General features: G+C 53.1%; 1 protein-coding gene across 1 annotated transcript in view; it reads right to left on the reverse strand.

The window, feature by feature from the left end:
* Positions 1 to 18,454, reverse strand: part of PCNX2 (pecanex 2) — a 250,569-nt gene extending 232,115 nt beyond the window's left edge. The window contains 2 exon segments of the mRNA XM_043511376.1: positions 540 to 745; positions 18,208 to 18,454. Coding sequence (XP_043367311.1) covers positions 540 to 745; positions 18,208 to 18,360 — 359 coding nt within the window. The 5' untranslated portion in view covers positions 18,361 to 18,454.
* Positions 18,455 to 19,992: the final 1,538 nt, after the last annotated feature.

The raw sequence follows: 19,992 nt of genomic DNA on the forward strand, positions 1-19,992 counted from the left end.
ACATAGTCCAGATGCAGAGTCACCAGTATTTGTTCTCCAGAACATCATCTGGGCAAGGCTGGGGCAAACAGAGGAAAGGAAACCAAGCAGAAAAGAAAAGAAAAGAAAAGAAAAGAAAAGAAAAGAAAAGAAAAGAAAAGAAAGCGGAGGGACAGAATTAGCAAGTGGAAGGAAAAAGACTAGAAAAGGACAACCAAGAGAGAAAACAGACAAGAAAAATGAAGAAACTGACAATTGTGCCAAGATATGATGCAAGAAGACACAAAGGGAGGGGGAGAAGACCCTTTGCAATGATGATGTGGCACCAATAAGAGGTCCAGAAACCCTCAGGTATGTCCCTATGTAAGACTCAAAATACTGAACATAGACAAAAAAATTAAATTAAAAAAAAAAGAGTAACAGCCCCCTTGCGCATTGCTTGCAAAAACAAAACCCTCATTACAGTCAGCAGGAGTGTCTGCTGGGCAGGAAATGCAGGATCGGGTTGCAAGCTTGTACTTGTGATGAAACTATGGAATGATGCATGATGAAAAACTTACCTAAGATTTGAGCAGTGAACTGCATTTTCTCTTTTGGCCTCTTTATCTTTGCTTTGCCTTCCATTCTTTCGCGAGATCCTTTGTTGCATTACTTCTCCTTTATCAAACATAAGGTGCAGGCGATAACTGAGTACCTTTATTATTGTGAAGAACACAGTCACAGAACTACAGTAGATAAAAACTGTGACCGCATTTGGAGGGAAAGCCTAGAGAAAAGAATAATAAAGAGTTAATGAAACAGTCAGCAATCTGTCAGAAGAAGATACTATTATTTATTCACAATGTAGTAACATCTTTTTACCCTTTATTTCTTATTGTCTGATACTGCTAACATCACTAAGTTTTCCTAACACTTCAGAATTGTTGCATCTCCAAAGAATTTTACTTTTTCAATTCATATGAAGGCTGTAAATTTCAAATTTCAAACCATTTCCGTTGGCTAGCTACGGTATATCAAATATCATAAAAATCAATAAAAAATTATTTACAATAGACAGTTGCTATGAGTTCTTAAAACATTTTCCCCTCACTTGCTCGGATAGCAACAATAGCAAGCATTACATATACTTGTGTATATACAGACACACGGTATAATATCATTAATCTACAAACTGGCTAATTCTCCCATAAAATCTGTCAGTCTCACCCCACTTCTCAGCCAAGGTTTTTAAGAGTAAAATGCTGTAGTTTGATCTTCTATTATTCAGACTTCATTGCTTTTATACAAAGTACCTTTACTAGTATGCCATGAACTATTATAAATAATTAGTCTGAACTAGTCAAAATAAAGGAACAAAGTATATTTTGTGATGCAGCTTTTTTTCTGTTAAAATCTTTGCAAATGTTAACGATTAGCAATGGTGGTCTCAATCATTAAAGTGAATTATTAGAGTTTCAACTCTAGTTTGCAAAGTTCTTTAAGATCAAAGACATGATATACGCATATTTTAATGATTAAAGCCACTGTATCATGCAAAGAAAACCATGCAAATGGACCACTGCAGTCCTCTTTACAGGAACAGGGCTTTTCCCTTGTATTCCCTTTAGTAATTTGTAGTCTCATAGCAGATTTCAATCTTTTATTGGGTACTTTTTAGATGGGCTTCAATGCATCACTGCACAATTTGGAGTGGGAGGGAGGCACAAGCATATTACGGGCTGCATCCAAAGCCTGCTAAAGTCTATGGACTTCAGTGGGCTTTAGATTGGGCCCTAGATGTAGTATCAACTCAAACGTCATTTGGAAGCAAAAGATATTTCAGTAGAAATCTTGATTTATTTCACATTAGTTTTTCAAGTAGGGAATTCAGACATTGCTAGATGACACAGCCAGGAATCTCTCTGTACATATAGGTATGAATACATCTATTTTCAGTTTTTTATTGGAGTTCAAATGGATCACACACCACATTTTATTTCAAAAAAAGTAATTTTCCCCCTTCACTTCAAAAAAATCTCAATGGTTCTCTTGAAATTGCATATGCTTGATCTCTTCTGTGTTGCTGCTACAAGAGAGTGCCTCGTTACTTCTGTTCTGATGTCAGCTTAGTATAGCACTATACTTTCCAAGATGTATCTGGGAAAATTTTCAGGCAAATCTTTCTTTTTTTTTTTTTTAAGATCCAATCTGATTCATAAGTAAAGAGTCTATTGCATGGGAATGGAGTAGCTATTAACAACTAGGTGTTACCATGAAGGGCATTTTATAAATAACTAAACATGTTAATTTCTACAAGTTGCAGCTCAGTCCAAAGTACTGAAGCGTATGGCTAACTATGTGACAAAGTTCTGTCCTTACCTCCGTGGGTCCCGCGTTTCCTGGCGGATTTCGCTAGCCTCAGAGGCTCACTGTGACCCTCCATGTAACCCTTCTTTCTCTAGAGACAGGGGTCACAGTCTACTGAACCATTTTCATCATAAGCCAGCGAGGGTGGTGAGAAGTTATCCTTCCTTGCACAGTCTCTGTTGTCTCCTAGACTCAGTGATTAATCAGGGGGCAAAGGTGGGGGGGGCCGGGCCCACCCTCTACTCTGGGCTCCAGCCCAAGGACCCTAATAATATCGGCTATGGTAGCTGACCTTTTAGGAACATGACATGTACAATTCCCTGGGCTACTTCCCCCACAGCAGCCCTCACTTCCTCAAGTCCCACTTCACCCTTACCTCAGGGCCTCCTTCCTTATGCCTGATATGGTGTGTACTACTCAGCCTCTCCAACCGCGCAACTTCCTCCCACAGCTCCTGACATGCACACCCACCTGACTGACTGGGAGGCTTTTAACTAGTTTCAGCCAGCCCGATTGGCTTCAGGTGTCCCAATCAACCTAGCCTTCTCCCTGCCTTCTGGAAAGTTCTTAATTGGCCCCAGGTGTCTTAATTGACCTGGAACAGCTTCCATTTCACTTAACCTGGTACCAAGGATTTGTTTAGCCTGGAGCGAATCTCTCTCTCTGCACACTACTCTTCCATAGCCTTCTAGCTTGGAGGGAGGTGGGAAGCTGCTACTCCTGCTGCTAGGCCCTCAGCTCTCCCTGCTGCTCCAGCTGCTCCCCTGGCTGGACCAGACACCCCCCCCCACATTCTCTGCTACCTGGTTGCTGGACCCCCCACTCTCGGGTGCTGCTACTGCTCCAACTGCAGCCCCGGGGGGGGGCTGCTAGCCCACTTCCCAGAGAATAGGAGTGAAGGACCCCAGCCACTGCTGTTGTGGACACCACCACCACCACCTGAGAAGGGTCCTTTCTGCCTGCCTGGACCACCACCTGGAGTTCCTGGAGCTGCTGCTGCTGCTGTGGAGTCTGCTGCCTAGAGCTGCTGGAGTCTGAGGAGGAGAAGAAGAGGACTATCTACCAGTGGGGAAGCACCTCGAGACATTGCAGACCACCCTGGAGGGGGCCTTAAGACTGAGTAACTTTCAAACTGTGCTCTTGTGGTGGGGGTCTTGACTGTGTTTGCAGGGACACAGGGGGTGTGGCGTGGACTGCCCCCCGATCCATCTGTGTGTCCCCCCCAACCCCCACCACTACTACCACCACCGCTGCCCCTTCCAGCACCCCCACTGGCTGTATACCATCTGCCTCAGCTCCTGCCTCTGGACTCAGCTGCTTGCTTGGCTTGTCACGCCCTATTTCCACCCTTTGGGCCAGAAGCAGCAGCCAGCCTAAGAAGACTTGCGCAAGCGCACGTGGGTGCACGTGTCCCCCCCCGGACTGCCCAACCCACAGCTTTCCCCTTTACTACCTGACCCATTTGCTACTTGCAGCTTTGCCCCCCCTTTTTGCCCCAGCCCCCCTTACTAGCTTCAGTTTATTTGCTGCCCCGCCCATTTCCTTCTGAAGCCTCTGTTTGTTTGCCCTGCCCCAGCCTCTGAAGCTAGCCCCTTGGTTTCCCTGTCCTACCTCCAGACCGCTTAGCCCTCGCTTCGTGCGTCCATGCCCCCTCCCATGCACTTGTGCCATTCCCCATTTTAGTTTCAACCCTCTTCACTGCACCCCCAGTGTTGTTGTATCCCCCTCTCCCCTAGTGCACCAAGAGGAGCTGGAATTCCACCCTGTGTCGGCGACTGACCCCTAACCCAATTACCTCCCTTTCCAGCCCACCCCTTTTGGCACCCTCCTCCCCTGCCTGCAGCCTAGCGGGGAGGAGTGGTCGACCTGCTTCCCCTTTCCCATCCTTTTTCTGGTATCTCCCCTTCCCTCCCTGCTCACAATGCTGGGGGACGAGACAGGAGGGGCCCCGCCAGCAGCCCCAGCTACCTCTCCCCCGCCTACTCCTCCGTCATCCCCTCAAACCTCTACCTCCGCTGCCGAACCATCTGCCATCGCCCCCGCTGGGGCTGCCATGTCTCTCACCCTATCAGATTCGGGGGGAGCCCCCCCAGCCAGTGGGAAGGGCCAGGGGAAGAAGAAGGGGAAGAGCCCTGCTAAAAAGACCAGGCCCTCCATGGCAGGGGCTGCCCACAATGCCCCGGCCTCACCACCAGCTGGGGCATGCCTCCCCATTGTTCCCTCCACCAGCTCTGCGGGTGTCCCTCCCTCCCGCCTGCCGCTACATCATCTCACCCGCCCACCGCATCCGCTACCATCTATAGCGGCCGGGGCCCCTTTCGCACCATGACCAGGAAGCATGGCGTCCGGGAGAGGGCCCTACAGGAGAGAGTCCACCTCCTGATGCCGTGACTGCCAAATCCACCATAGAGCCTGCACCCGGCTTGAACTCCGCTCCTTCCATCTGATGCAGAGGCCCCCCGGAAGACCAGGAAGGGGGGCATCGATGCCGAGCCTTCCGCTCTACCCACGGGTGTGTTCCATCCACCACTGCCGGCTGGGGAAGACGTGGCAGCACTGGAAGGCGGCATCTCCCCTCCACGGGAGTCCCTCCCCTCCAAGACCCCCGAGGCACCATCTGAAACCTCAGTGTGCCCCGAGGCAACCGTCGCATCAGGTGCTGGCAGGAAGAATCCTGGGGAGGCGGAAAATAATTTCCCATCCATTTATGAGGAGATCAAGGCCCTGGGTCTGACCCCGGTCACCCAGGGAGAGGATGACTCTATGCCAGCAGGCCTCGATATAGGCGACTTCACTCCAGCCCCCCTTTCCCCATGCTGCCTCCCCCAACCGTTGCTTCCGCTCCCACCTCCGAGGAGCCCCTGGACTCCTCCATCAACCCGGCTGCAGATGGCACACCGCTGAGGGCCGCCGAGCCTGTTGAGGCGACAGCCAGTGCCACGCAGCCGGGACCTGAGCCACCAGGGGCACCCCTCGTTGGTGAGAAGCATTCGACCTCTTTCCCGGGAGAGGGCCCTACAAGAGAGAGTCCACCTCCTGATGCCGTGGCTGCCAAATCCACCATAGAGCCTGCACCCGGCATCCCTGAGAGCCCTCTCCCAGCCCAGAATATCGCCTCTAACCTTGCCCCTGACCCTGACCCTATACCATTCACCTCCCGAGATATTATTGCCACCCCTGGGGCTGTCTCCTTCCCTTTTCCAATCGATGACCCCAGGGAGCTGCCTTTGTGTTTACCCGTCCCGAACCACCAGGGGCTGCTATCCTCCCTCTGCCGCCCCCATCACCCCAGCGTTCAGGCCAACCCATCAGGAGCCCTGTCGGGGGTCCGCACCCTGTCTGCCCATCTCGGTGGGCCACGGGGCTGTACCAAGGGCCCCGTCGGGGAGTAACCAGGAGACTGTAACCCCAGCCCCCCATTCGCTGCGAGAGGAGTTGCGGGAGTTTCTAGAAGATGTCAGTGGCTCCTGCAACCAAGTACAGCTTGCTCTCCAGCGATGGGGGGACTTTAATCAAATCCTCCGGGCCACAAGGGCCCTCACGGGGGAGGGTAAAAGGACCAGGAGGCAGGGCGCTGCGGCCTACCAGCAGGTCCGCCTCTTCCGTGACTCCTTACTCACCTACGGGGTAGGTCACGGATTGCTGCGCGGCCCGTCAGGAGCTGCGAGCGTCCCTGCCGGCGAGGATCTCCCCCAGCTCTCCTTATGGCACCTCTTACCATCGCAACATTGAACACCCGCGGCTGTAGGATGGGTCTCCGCAGGTCCCAGGTGCTCTCCTTCCTTCGGGAGGGGGGGTACTCTGTGGTTTTCCTGCAGGAGACCCATACGGATCCGACTGCGGAAGATAGCTCGCAGCTAGATTGGGGGGACAGGGTCTACTTTAGCCATCTCACAGTTTGTACGGCTGGAGTGGAGACCCTGTTCTCCCCCGACCTACGGCCTGAGGTGCTGGGGGTCGCCGAGGCTGTGCCGGGCCGCCTGCTGCACCTCCGGGTCTGCATGGAGGGGCTCATAGTCAACCTCGTCAACATCTATGCCCCGGCAGCGAGTCCGGAGCGGCTGCAATTCTATCAGCAGGCGTCCGCCTTCCTCGGCACCTTAGATCCTCATGAGTGCCTGGTCCCGGGAGGGGACTTTAACATCACCCTTGAGGAGCGGGACCGCTCGGGGACCGAGCAGAGCCCGGCCGCCGTCGCCGTCCTCCAGGAGATAGTCGAACACCACTCCCTGGTGGACGTCTGGCGCGACCACCACCCGGATGACACTTCCACGTTCACCTTTGTCCGGGTGGAGGCCCATCGGTCGAGCCACTCCCGGTTGCACCGCATTTATTTATCACACTTTCATCAGCCCACTCCTCCAGCATCCGGCCGGCCCCATTTTCTGACCATCATTTAGCCGCCGTGACAGCCTCCCTCTGCGCGGAGAGGCCGGGGCCAGCCTATTGGCATTTTAACAACAGCTTGCTGGAGGATGCGGGCTTCATGGCGTCCTTCCAGGAGTTCTGGCTGGCCTGGCGAGGGCAGCGGCGTGCCTTTCCCTCGGCGCGGCGGTGGTGGGACCTAGGGAAGGTGCGCGCCTGGCTCTTCTGCCGTAACTACACCCGGGGCGTCAGCCGACGGAGGGATGCGGCGATAGAGCAGTTGGAACGGGAGGTCTTAGAGCCGGAGAGGCATCTGGCCGCCAGCCCCGAGGATCCACCCCTCCGCGGACCGTGCCGGGAGAAGTGGGAGGAGCTCCGGGCCCTCAAGGACCATCGGGCCCGGGGTGCCTTTCTTTGATCCTGCATCTGTCTCCTTCGGGAGATGGATCACAGCTCCCGCTTCTTCTACGCCCTGGAGAAAAAGAGGGAGGCTAAGAAACATGTCATCTGCATTCTGGCAGAAGATGGCACCCCCCTCACGGATGTGGTGGAGATGTGTGGGAGGGCTAGAGCCTTCTACGCAAGCCTTTTCTCCCCAGATCCGACCGATCCTAACGCTTGCAGAGTGCTCTGGGAGGAGCTCCCGACGGTCAGCGCAGGTGACCGAGACCGGCTAGAGCTGCCTCTCACTCTGGCCGAGTTCTCGGAAGCCCTCCGTCGCATGCCCACCAATAAATCTCCGGGCATGGATGGGCTGACCATGGAGTTCTACCACGTATTCTGGAACGTCCTCGGCCCAGACCTAGTCACCGTCTGGGTCGAGTCTTTGCAGAGCGGGGTCCTCCCTCTTTCGTGCAGGCGAGCCGTGCTCGCCCTATTGCCAAAGAAGGGGGACCTCCGCGATTTACGAAATTGGCATCCCGTCTTGCTCCTCAGCACGGACTACAAAGTCATGGCAAAAGCAATCTCACTGCGGCTAGGGTCCGTGCTGGCGGACGTGGTCCACTCAGACCAGGCCTACACCGTCCCGGGCCACAGCATCTTCGACAACCTATATCTGGTCCGGGACCTTCTGGAACTCGGGTGTAGGGATGGTCTGTTGTTCGCCCTCCTCTCCTTAGATCAGGAGAAGGCATTCAAAAGGGTGGATCACGGGTATCTCCTGAGCACTCTGCACGCATTTGGCTTCAGACCCCAGTTTGTGGGTTTTCTCCGGGTGCTGTATGCCTCCGCAGAGTGTCTGGTTAGGCTTAACTGGACCCTGACTGAACCGGTCTGCTTCAGGCGAGGAGTAAGACGGGGTGCCCCCTCTCAGGCCAGCTGGACGCTCTGGCAATCGAGCCCTTCCTCTGTCTCCTCCGAAGGAGGTTAACAGGGTTGGTGCTGCGGGAGCCGGAGCTGCGGCTGGTCCTGTCGGCGTACGCTGATGACGTGCTCCTCATGGTCCAGGACCCGGGCGACTTGGAGCGGGTGGAGGCTTCCCAGGCCATCTATTCGGCAGCCTCCTCCGTGCGGGTCAACTGGGTCAAGAGCTCTGGCTTGGTGGTAGGGGACTGGCGGCAGGCGAGCTCCCTCCCACCCGCGCTTCAGGCCACCTGGTGGAGCACGGGTCCGCTGCTCTATCTCGGCGTTTACCTTTCTGCCACGCATCCCTCTCCGCCGGAGAATTAGCAGAATTTAGAGGGCGGGGTGACAGAGCAGCTCCAGAAATGGACAGGACTACTCCGGTGCCTCTCCCTTCAAGGGAGAGCGCTGGTGCTTAATCAACTAATCCTGTCCATGCTCTGGTACTGGCTCAACACCCTGGTCCCGGCCCCAGGTTTCCTGGCCAACCTCCAGACATCGATTCTGGAGTTCTTTTGGTCAGGACTGCACTGGGTCCCTGCAGGGGTTCTCCATCTACCTCTGGAGGAGGGAGGGCAGGGCCTGAAATATCCGCTTACTCAGGTCCATGTCTTCCGCCTCCAGGCCCTGCAGAGGCTCCTTTAAGGTGCAGGTAGTCCGGCGTGGAGCATACTGGCGCACGCCTTCCTGCGCCACTTCCGAGGGCTCGGATACGACCAACAGCTCCTTTATATCCATCCGAGAGGTCTTCCGCGAGACCTCTCTGGGCTGCTGGTCTTCTACCAAGACCTCCTCCGGACCTGGAAACTCTTTTCAATGACCAGATCTGTGGCGGCCACTGAGGGGGCAGATCTCCTCGCGGAGCCCCTGCTACACAACCCCAGCTCCATGTGCAGGTGGCTGAGTCCCGCTTGGTGCAACAGAGGTTGGTCCTGGCAGAAGTCACAAGAGTCGGAGACCTCCTGGACTATGACCGGGGAGACTGGCTGGATCCCCTGACGCTCGCTCAGCGCATGGGGCTCTCCAGACTTTGTACTCCCCAGCGCATACTTCAGGAGGTGAAGGCCGCTTTGCCGCCCGCTGCTCGGGTTTATCTTGACCGGGTCCTGCACGAGGGCATGCCCCGCCCACCCCCTACCCCAGGCCTGCCAGACCTTTTAATTGGACCCCGCCCCGTGGACCCAACCAACCCCTTCACCCCTTCACTGTAAGCCGGCTGCACGAGATGCAGCTGGTCTGCTTTCAAACCGTGCCAAGAAAACATCTATACACGCTCGTGATCCACACCCTTCACGCCCTCACCATCGTGTCCCGCCCCTATACAAAATGGCGGGACCTCCTGCCACCTCTGGAGAGTGGGCCAGCCTATATTCCACCTTAGTCCCAAGGCCTACCAGGGATGTCAGTTTGCGGCTCCTTCACGGAGCCGTGAGCACGGGCGTGTATTTGGTATGGTTCACCTCAATCCCAGACACCTGCCCCTTTTGCGGCGTGAGGGAAACCCTGGCACATATATACTTGGAGTGTGCCAGGCTGCAGCCCCTATTCCGACTCCTCACCAATATTTTATTACGCTTTTGGTTGCACTTTTCCCCTCACCTTCTTATTTATGCATTCCTTATCCATGACCCCACAAAGTCACGGGTTCTCCTGGTCAACCTCCTCCTGGCCCTAGCTAAAATGGCCATCTATAAAACCAGAGTGAGGAGGTTGGCCGATGGAGTCTCCTATGATTGTGGGGCCTATTTCCGATCCTCGGTCCGTTCACGTATCTGGGCAGAGTTCCTCTGGGCAGCGTCCTCTGACTCCCTTGACGCCTTTGAGGAGCAGTGGGCGCTGTCCGGGGTTCTCTGCTCGGTGTCCCCGTACGGTTCCCTTTGTTTGACCCTTTGACCACACTCCTGTCCCTGTTATTTCATTAGTTGTCCCCCGGAATTATTTGGAATCTAGGTCCTTCTAGGCTTGGGGGGATCCTTTAGCAGTGGGCGGGCTTCGCCTGCCCACTTCCCGGATCCTAAAAGGACTACTCTTCCATAGCCATCTGGCCTTGCCCCGTCACACTATAAACACACAAGCAGTTCCACTGAAGTCAAAGGGACTACTCACATGCTTAAGCATGTATTTCAGTACTTTACTGGATGAGAGCCAAAGGGCTCAGCAGCTTGCAGGACTGAGCCCTCAGAGAAGTAAAATTTCTGGTAATCGACAGTGGATAAAATATAATTTAAGACCAATCCTAGTGCCTGTTCTAAACAGAAGTTTTTGAACATTACAGGGCTCAGATCACAGTGGATGGTAGCAAAAAAATCATGCTCTAATCTAGGCCATATTGGGAGACTTGCTATATGCCTGCTAAGCACTGCATTAGTAATTAGATAGATGGGAATATGAATAATTTTACTGTACTCCTTCAGTTGTCTGGGTTTCTGACAAGTAATTAACATGCTAATGGAAGGTACTGAAATCCCACGTCATTTCTACCGTTTAAGAGTGCTTCCAAAGCACCACTCAATATAGAAAACGTTATATGTCATTAATTTTCAAGCCTTTACCATAGAGTGTTTTTTTATTATTATTAGATGTATATTCCTTAATATAGAGACATTTAACCTTTTAACAAAACATTGCAGGTTGGAAATTTGACAGAGAAATTAAAGTTGGTTGTATGTCTTGATGTATTACAGAGTAAAACCAGCCAAATTACCAAACAAACAAATATGCAGTCAGCTGACATGACCAGGCATATAAAGGGAGAGCAGGAGATACGGTAAAACTGGAGCTGAAGATAAGTTTTCTGGTTTTGATATTAATACAGCTTGAGTGATTGTGACCAACTTGCCTGAGTCCACGGATGTCTTGCAAAGTGAGCTTACCTAGTTTTCAATAGCTCAAACAACATCTGCCTCAGGTGGGCCCACCTAGGCCTTACACTCACACAGAGTGGATCAAGAACTCTCTCAGTGACCTAAACACAAAGTGTGGTCAGCAATGGGCCCTGACCTAGCCCGGCTTCTTGAGTTATGGTACAGGGAAGATCCTTCCTCCTAGCCCTGGCTTTACCAAGGAATGGCAGCCATATGAAAGATACAGTCAGCTCTTTTTTTCAGACTGCTGGGCCCTGGCTGATTGCCATCTACTCCCAGCCCTTTTAGCCACTGGAGCTCCAAGTCTCACTGGCTCTACCTGTGGCTGAACCTAGAAGGCCTTTTTAGGCTATCCTGGAGGTCCAAAACTCTCTGCCCTTCTTTTCATAAAGGGTCACTTCCTCAAGTGGGCTGGACCAAGCCACCGCAGTCTCTGGCAGGGGGCAGTGAGTGCGTGGTACACCTCATCGCAGAGATGACCAACAGACAACCCGATAGGCAGTCAAATCACCTGGGAAAGCAAAGGAAAAGAAAAGCTCCTTGGGAACAAATAATCTGAAATGTCATATTTAGATTTATTGCATCATTATACAATTTGGAAATATAATGTGAAAGAACCAATAACCCTTTACAAGAGCAAGTTTAGGGAAGTATTCTGTCCAACAAAAGGCAGATGAAACAGTCACTAAAACCACAACAAATGACTCAAGAATATCTGAATGTGTGCTCTCTTGTATCTTGTAAAATATGCTAAAGTTCAAGCTTGCACAAATTCATCCCTTGATTTCAATGGAATTACACTAGTAGGGATGAATTCAGCCCAATGACTTTGTAATTGTATTCTCTCACACAGAACATAGTAGAGCCCTGTGTAATTGGGTAGAATGAAAGATCTAATTCATAATGCCTTATTAGAGCCAATAAAACAGAATTTTTAAGAAATAGCATGATCATTTTGGAGGGTTGATTACAATATTAGTTATGTTGCAAATAATTATTCAATGCACATTTTTAAACGTATGCCAAACATTACAAAGGGACAATTAGGAGGCTGCTCATGATACTGAGGTACAGGTTTGTTTTTCTTGATAGTGAAACTATTGATAGCAAAAGGTACTGTCCTGACAGTGTTATGGACTGAAATCCTCAGTTTATGCAATAGGTTCAGTATGGGTGGTACTATGGTCTCAATGTTTCTCAACCTTCTTTTGGAAGAAACAAACTCTAGAGAAGAGAGGGTACCTATTCAAGACCTACCCTAAGTGCTGAAACTTCCAACAAGGTGTGACAAATTGGGGTTTTATTCACCTTGTTATGTGGCATGTGAGTCTTGCTGTCTTATACTACACCTCTCTCCCGATATAACATGGTCCTCGGGAGACAAAAAATCTCACCGCGTTATAGGTGAGACCACATTATATCAAACTTGCTTTAGCCCCCCCATTCCTTGTTCCCTGACCACCCCCTCCAGAGACCGCCATCCCTAATCACCCCCAGGACCCCCCTGCTCCCTGTCCCCCGACTGCTCCGACCCCTATCCACACCCCACGCCCCCTGACAGGCACTCACCAGCAGCGGCAGGAAACGGAGCAACTCGTCCCAGCCCGCTCCACTCCGCCACCTCCCTGCCGAGGTGCTCCACTTCCCACCGCCAGTGAGTGCGGGAAAGTTGGGGAAAGGACGTCCCCCCGTACTCACCTGTGGCGGGAAGCAGAGCACCGCGGCTGGGAGCTAGCCGAGTAGAGTGGGCTGGGGCTGGGCTGCTCCGCTTCCCGCCGCCGGTGAGCGTGGGGAGGTTGGGGAAAGTACGTCCTCCGCACTCAACGGCGGTGGGAAGCAGAGCAACGCGGCCCCAGCCCGCTCCGCTTTCCTTGCCCCGGCCCTAGCCATGTCTCGGGAGTAGGGGGATTGGGAAAAGGTCCCGCACTCACCTTCGGGAAGCGGAGCACCGCGGCTGGGAGCTGGTGGAGTGGAGCGGGCTGGGGCCGGGGTGCTCCGCTTCCGCCACTGCTAGTGAGTGCGGGGGGGATCCCTTCCTCCAAGCCCCCTCCCCCGAGTGACACAACTGGGGCCGGGGCGAGCAAAGCAGAGCGGGCTGCTCCTGGCCCCCTGCTAATCCTCGGGCCACTGTGGGACTGCCGGGCCCCCAAAAGCGCCCCCCCACAGCTCCTGCCTCCCAGACCCTGACGGGGGGAAGCCCCTGACCGACCCCGAGACCCTCTACCCCTTATCCAACCCGTCAGCCCCGGCCTGGCCCGGCACCCTTAACATGCTGCTCAGAGCAGCATGTCAGAGCTTTACTGTGTTGTATGTGAACCCGCATTATATCGGGTTGCGTTGTATCAGGGTAGAGGTGTAATACTGTATGTATCTCAGTTTTCCTCTGTATTACACCAATGCCTAGGCAGTGGGAATTGGGTTTGTGACTTCTGCTGAGGCCCTCAGGGCAGGGGAGGCTGTTCAGAGGCTACACAGAGAAGATGGCTAAGACCCAGGAGGGAAATGCAACCAGGTGAGACCTTTTGCCCGGGAAGCAAAAGACCGGAGGATGAGCAACGGGCGCGTCACAGGCCAGGCAGGGGGATCCAGGGCAGTCGGCTATGAGGGACTGGAGGAGGGGGGAGTTCAGGCCATCTGGCCTGGGGCTCCCCCAAAATGGACTCTGTTGAAAGTCACGGACTTCTGTGCTAACAAGCTTTGCGCTAGGCTGTGTTCCTGTTGACCAATAAATCCTTCTGCTTTACAACACTGGCTGAGAGGCACTGATGACTGTGGAGTTGGGGTGCAGGGCCCTCTGGCTTCCCCCACCAAGGGAAAGTGTGAGGTGTGAACAGGGATGTGAATACTCCTGAGGTCAGACCAGGTAGGCCATAGCCGAGGAGGCTTTTTGCCCTGGACAGCGTGCCCTGAGGGGAATCACGCTACCCAGAGTCGTGGTTGGCTTCATACCGAGCAGTTCCAGAGATTCAGACCTGTAACTCTGTAACACAAGGGCACCAATTCAAACCAGTTTAGTGACACTTTGTGTGATGTGGACACGTGTCCCTTTGGTAATGAACTGAGAGAGGCACCAAACTAATTTCAAAAAGGCTTAAGATGTTAGTGACTTTTCATCCTTACTGGGCCAGATTAAAGCCACTACCTAAAACTGAAAGGTTGCCTCTCCCATTATTTATTGTTCTATAGAGCCCACAGGCATACTAGATACATGTTGTATCTAGTATGCCTCGACTAGTCCAGGGGTAGGCAACCTATGACATGTATACCAAAGGCGGCACGAGAGCTGATTTTCAGTGGCACTCACACTGCCCGGGTCCTGGCCACTGGTCCGGAGGCTCTGCATTTTAATTTAATTTTAAATGAAGCTTCTGAAACATTTTTAAAACCTTATTTACTTTACATACAACAATAGTTTAGTTATATATTATAGACTTATAGAAAGAGACCTTCTAAAAACATTAAAATGTATTACTGGCACGCAAAACCTTAAATAAAAGTGAATAAATGAAGACTTGGCACACCACTTCTGAAAGGTTGCCGACCCCTAGACTAGTCCTTATTCTGATGAGTTTACAATCTAAAATGTTGCACTAAACAGATGAATAAAGATACAAGAGACACCACCAAGCAGGGGAATGAAAGTAACTGATATCAGATTAAGTGGATATTCCATGTAGGCATATATTACAAAATCCCTAAACTCCTCAGATCTTCATACAGAAATATCTTTTAAGCTGGTTAAAAGTAAGACAATTTGCCCTAGATTTTGCCATGGCCATTTCAAAATTGGAACTGGAGAGTGCTATGAAAGACAGAGCCAGATTTTTATTTCACATATATATTGGCAAAAACAGAATTAAACATGCAAAGGATATTTCCAGAAAGGTAATCTTAAACTGAGCTGAGACCTTCAAGGTGGCTGAACTACTACCTTTACCCATCTGTTCTTTCTGGTAGTGATCATTAAGGCTAAGTTATTTTTAGTAAAAGTTACGGACAGGTCACAGGCAATAAACAAAAATTCATGGACTTCTCCATGACTTTACTAAAAATAACCTGTGAACAGGTCTAGGCGGGGAGAAGAATGGAGTACCATGGTTGGGGGTACTGACAGGCTGAGCCCCGCACCAGCAGCTGCAGCGGGGGACACAGCCATGGGGGGGACACAGTCCTGGCTCCAGAATTGGCTGCAGCTGAAGGACTGGGGTGTGCAGCCCCAACTACAGCTCCCACCAAGCCCCAGCTGCAGCCGGGAGGAGGGGGGAAAAACATAGCCCTGGGAAGCCATGAGGGGGGTGCATGGCCCACAGTGCAGCTGCCAAGCAGGGGTGTGCAATCCCAGTTGCAGGCCCCGGTGAAAGCCGCAGGGCTGGAGCACACAGTCACAGCTGCAGCCCTAACCAAGCCCAGGATGCTGCAGGGCTGTGGCACGCAGACCCGGCTGCAGAACCCGCCAAGCCCAGGACACCGCGGGGATAGGGCATGCGGCCCCAGCAGCAGCCCCTGATGGAAGGCACGGGGCTGGGGCATGCAGCCCCAGCTGCAGCCCCCAGGGGAAGCTGTAGGGCTGCGGCTGCAGGGTCCTGGTTCCAGCCAGCCCCAGTTGCAGGGCAGGGGTGCACAGTCCCGCCTCCACCTCCTGAAGCTCTAGAACTAGGTTGAGGGGCCTAATGTGCTAGATGCTGTAAAAGCTAGTCCCTGCCCTAAACAGCTAATGAGGGAGATTTTCAAAAGCAGAAGAGAAGTTAAGTACCCAACGCTCACCAAAATCAATGCTAGATGGGTGTCTAATTCCCATTTGTACTTTTGAAAATCTCTACCTACAATCTTATTTTAAGACAAGATGCCACATGTGAGTGAAAACAAACTCTATTCTTGACCCATATCCCCCCCACAGATGAAATATAGTAGAACCCCATTTATCTGAGCCTCCATTATCTGGCTCTCCATATTAACTGAACCGGGTGGCAGGGCTCAAGCTGCCAACCCCACTGTCCACGGAGCTGACAGCCTGAGGCCCATGCATTCTCCAGATTATCCGAATTGTTGATTATCCAATCTGGCCCTAGTCCCAATTAGTTTGAGTAAACAGGGTTCCACTGTAATATGCATGTTACAAAAGTCTTCCATTTGCCAAATCACAAAACATCTGCTTTTTCCTGCTAGTCCAATTGTTTTGTCTGCTCTTAGGAACAATTTCATTTTAAAGTATGGTTGTTGCACATTGAAACTACAAATACCAAACTGGCAGGTAACTGGTATTTTTTAACCCTGAACATTGCATAAGATTCCCAAAACAAAACAAAAAAATCACTTCAGAATGCATTAAGGTTGCTAAATGACAAGACTGTAGCTACCTGTCACAAAGTTTACAAAATCCAAGCACTCAAAAACAAGAAAATTAATAGTCAAGGACATCCTTACTCATAGACAGTCGCTGTAATAAATATAATATTCTTATCAAGGATAAAGAAACCTAATCATGGTACATTTCCTCAAGAACAGATTCTGCAGCTGACCAGATGATTCATCACAAAATCAGCCAACCTGAAAAAAGCAAGTCTATCCAGAGAGAGGAGGAAGAAGCCCAGAAAGTGGAAAGTTAGTTCATGCACATACATTAGATCTTCTCCCACAGACACCTCCCAACTTTAAATATTTTCACTATTTCATCTTGGTTTCACTCCACAGTTTTTAGACCCAATGTTCTTTAAACACCTCTATTTTCTATCTCATATGCGATTAGTTTCCGACGTCCTCCAGGAAAAGTCATATTTCCTGCAGATCCATTTCTATGTACACCTAGGGAAATAAACAACCTTTTATTTCACCACAAATCAGAGTCTGTGAACAAGTTCTAATTTACAATGGCAATCTAAATAACAGAGATTGGATCTATAGCTCTTACTGTCTCACACTAGTAGAAATTGACCTGGCATCCTGGGAAGAAGCAACCCTCATGTTGTTACCTGATTGGAGTCCATGAGCATGCCAGTAGAAGCAAATGGCATCTTTGCCAGGAAATAAGCTATACAGCCTGATTTTCAAAGATGAGCATCGCATCTCCTGTGGACTTCAGAGGGATTTGTGGGTGCTTACCACATCTGAAAGTCAGGGCAATAGGCTTTGTAATAATGGGGCATAAGGAGATGGATGAGGAATGTTTAATGTGGCAGAAAGGGTTTTTTCTTCATTAAAGGAAAATGAGCAGAAATGAGTTGAGTCCACAGCCACGAGGACATAAAGAATGGCAAATATTAGAAGCTAGATATTGGGGAACCTAGTACTAATATCATGCACTATTCTAGCTAATAATATGGTTCTTGCTCTTTCTGCGTACATCCGATAGTGATAAAACACTAAGAATAGAATAAAAGATTCTGTTTTTTTCAAGGAAACTATTTCTATTTAGCAAACAGAATGAAACTCCTAGTTACTGCAATCTGTTAAATTATAAATTTAGTTGCATTTGTCACATTTTAATAGAAAGAGGTGGATGTAATGAAAAGTGGTGTTCTTTCACACACTATTTATGTTGCATCTGTGTCTCTATACAGAAGGGGAGAAGTGAGAGTATAATTTGGCCACATTGGTTATTGAGTGCCAGTTTAACTGCTCGTGTACTTTCCTGCATAACAAATTGATTATTGGGCCTAAAAGGCTCACCCATATTTCAGAATAAACACATGAAAATATTGATGGGAAAATTATAGTACCCTTGGGAAGGGTGGGATTAAAACCTCTCAAGAGAAGCTGCATTAGGCATTAAAATAACACAAAGTGGGTTTATTACTATTTATCCATCTTTCACTAGGACAGCAAATTCATTCAAAAAATCTCAGCAGAGCAAAATGGTATCAGTACAGAAGACCACAAAATTGACTATGTCTGACGACAACAGGGCAGCGCTTAACTGGTACTGACCAGGAGACGCTGTCCCACAGTACAATCAAAACGGAGAAAACATAGCAAAGGGGGATGGGGGGATTTAAAAACAGCATCAAGAAAAAATACTCATCCAACTATATCAGGCTACTTCCCTCCCCCATTCCCTCTCTCTTCCTCCCCTCCTTAATTGCAACCCTCTGTTCCTTGCCCCCCACCTCCATCCCTACCCCCTGGCCTGTGTCCCCATGACCGCCTCTCAGCCCTGCCTCTTCCATCCATCTTCTCCATGGCCTGTGCCCCCTCCCCCCAAGAGGCAGGGCCCTGCTCTCTCCTATCCCCACCCCCACCCTGTGCCCGGGTCTCCCCGGGCCCCGGACCGCGCTCCCCTCCGCGTGCCGCCCGGGCCGGGCTCGCCCCTCACCAGATGCAGCGCGAGCGGCAGCGCCAGCAGGAAGAGCCACAGATAGAGGTGGCAGCTGTTGGTGAACTTGCTCTGCTCCGGGTCGTGGTACCAGCCGCCGGTCAGCGCCGCCCACACGCCCTGCCGCAGCAGCTGCACCGCCTGGGACACCATCGCCGCCCGCCGCCTCACCCGCCCCTGCACCGGCTCCTGCGGCTGCCGCAGCCGCTGCGGCTCCTCCCGGCGCCGGGCGCTGGAGCCGACATGCTGGATGCTGCGGGGATTCTCCCATCATGCTCCGGGCCGCCGCCGCCGCGGCTGAGAAACTCCCACCCCGCCCCCTAGCGGCCGGAGGAAAAGGACCCAGCAGCCTCCCTCCTCCTCCTCCTCCTCCCCATCCCCATCCCTCTCCTCCGGGATCCCCGCCCCACTCCTTCAGCACCTGCTTCTTCCCACGCCCCCCCCGCCCGTCCTCCTCCCCCACCCCCCTCCCCTTCCTCCTCCCCACCTCACCCCCAGCCCCCCCGCCCGTCCTCCTGCCCCCACCCCCACTTCCCTTCCTCCTCCCCACCTCACCCCCAGCCCCCCCGCCCGTCCTCCTGCCCCCACCCCCACTTCCCTTCCTCCTCCCCACCTCACCCCCAGCCCCCACCGCCCGTCCTCCTCCCCCCACCCCCACTCCCCTTCCTCCTCCCCACCTCACCCCAATCCCCACCGCCCGTCCTCCTCTCCCTACCCCCTTCCTCCTGCCCCCCACCTCACACCCAGCCCCCCCACCCGTCCTCCTGCCCCCACCCCCACTTCCCTTCCTCCTCCCCACCTCAACCCCAGCCCCCCCGCCCGTCCTCCTCCCCCACCCCCCCTCCCCTTCCTCCTCCCCACCTCACCCCCAGCCCCCACCGCCCGTCCTCCTCCCCCCACCTCACCCCCAGCCCCCACCGCCCGTCCTCCTCCCCCCACCCCCTTCCTCCTCCCCCCACCTCACCCCCAGCCCCCACCACCCGTCCTCCTCCCCCCACCCCCACTCCCCTTCCTCCTCCCCCACCTCACGCTCAGCCCCCACCGCCCATCCTCCTCCCCCCACCCCCTTCCTCCTGCCCCCCACCTCACCCCCAGCCCCCCCTCCCCTTCCTCCTCCCCACCTCACCCCCAGCCCCCACCACCCGTCCTCCTCCCCCCACCCCCACTCCCCTTCCTCCTCCCCACCTCACCCCCAGCCCCCACCGCCCGTCCTCCTCCCCCCACCCCCACTCCCCTTCCTCCTCCCCACCTCACCCCAATCCCCACCGCCCATCCTCCTCCCCCTACCCCCTTCCTCCTGCCCCCCACCTCACACCCAGCCCCCCCACCCGTCCTCCTGCCCCCACCCCCACTTCCCTTCCTCCTCCCCACCTCAACCCCAGCCCCCCCGCCCGTCCTCCTCCCCCACCCCCCCTCCCCTTCCTCCTCCCCACCTCACCCCCAGCCCCCACCGCCCGTCCTCCTCCCCCCACCTCACCCCCAGCCCCCACCGCCCGTCCTCCTCCCCCACCCCCTTCCTCCTCCCCCACCTCACCCCCAGCCCCCACCACCCGTCCTCCTCCCCCCACCCCCACTCCCCTTCCTCCTCCCCCACCTCACGCTCAGCCCCCACCGCCCATCCTCCTCCCCCCACCCCCTTCCTCCTGCCCCCCACCTCACCCCCAGCCCCCCCTCCCCTTCCTCCTCCCCACCTCACCCCCAGCCCCCACCGCCCGTCCTCCTCCCCCCACCCCCACTCCCCTTCCTCCTCCCCACCTCACCCCCAGCCCCCCACCGCCCGTCCTC

The sequence above is a fragment of the Dermochelys coriacea genome, chromosome 3 (genome assembly GCF_009764565.3).
Source record: "Dermochelys coriacea isolate rDerCor1 chromosome 3, rDerCor1.pri.v4, whole genome shotgun sequence".
NCBI lineage: Eukaryota > Metazoa > Chordata > Testudines > Dermochelyidae > Dermochelys > Dermochelys coriacea.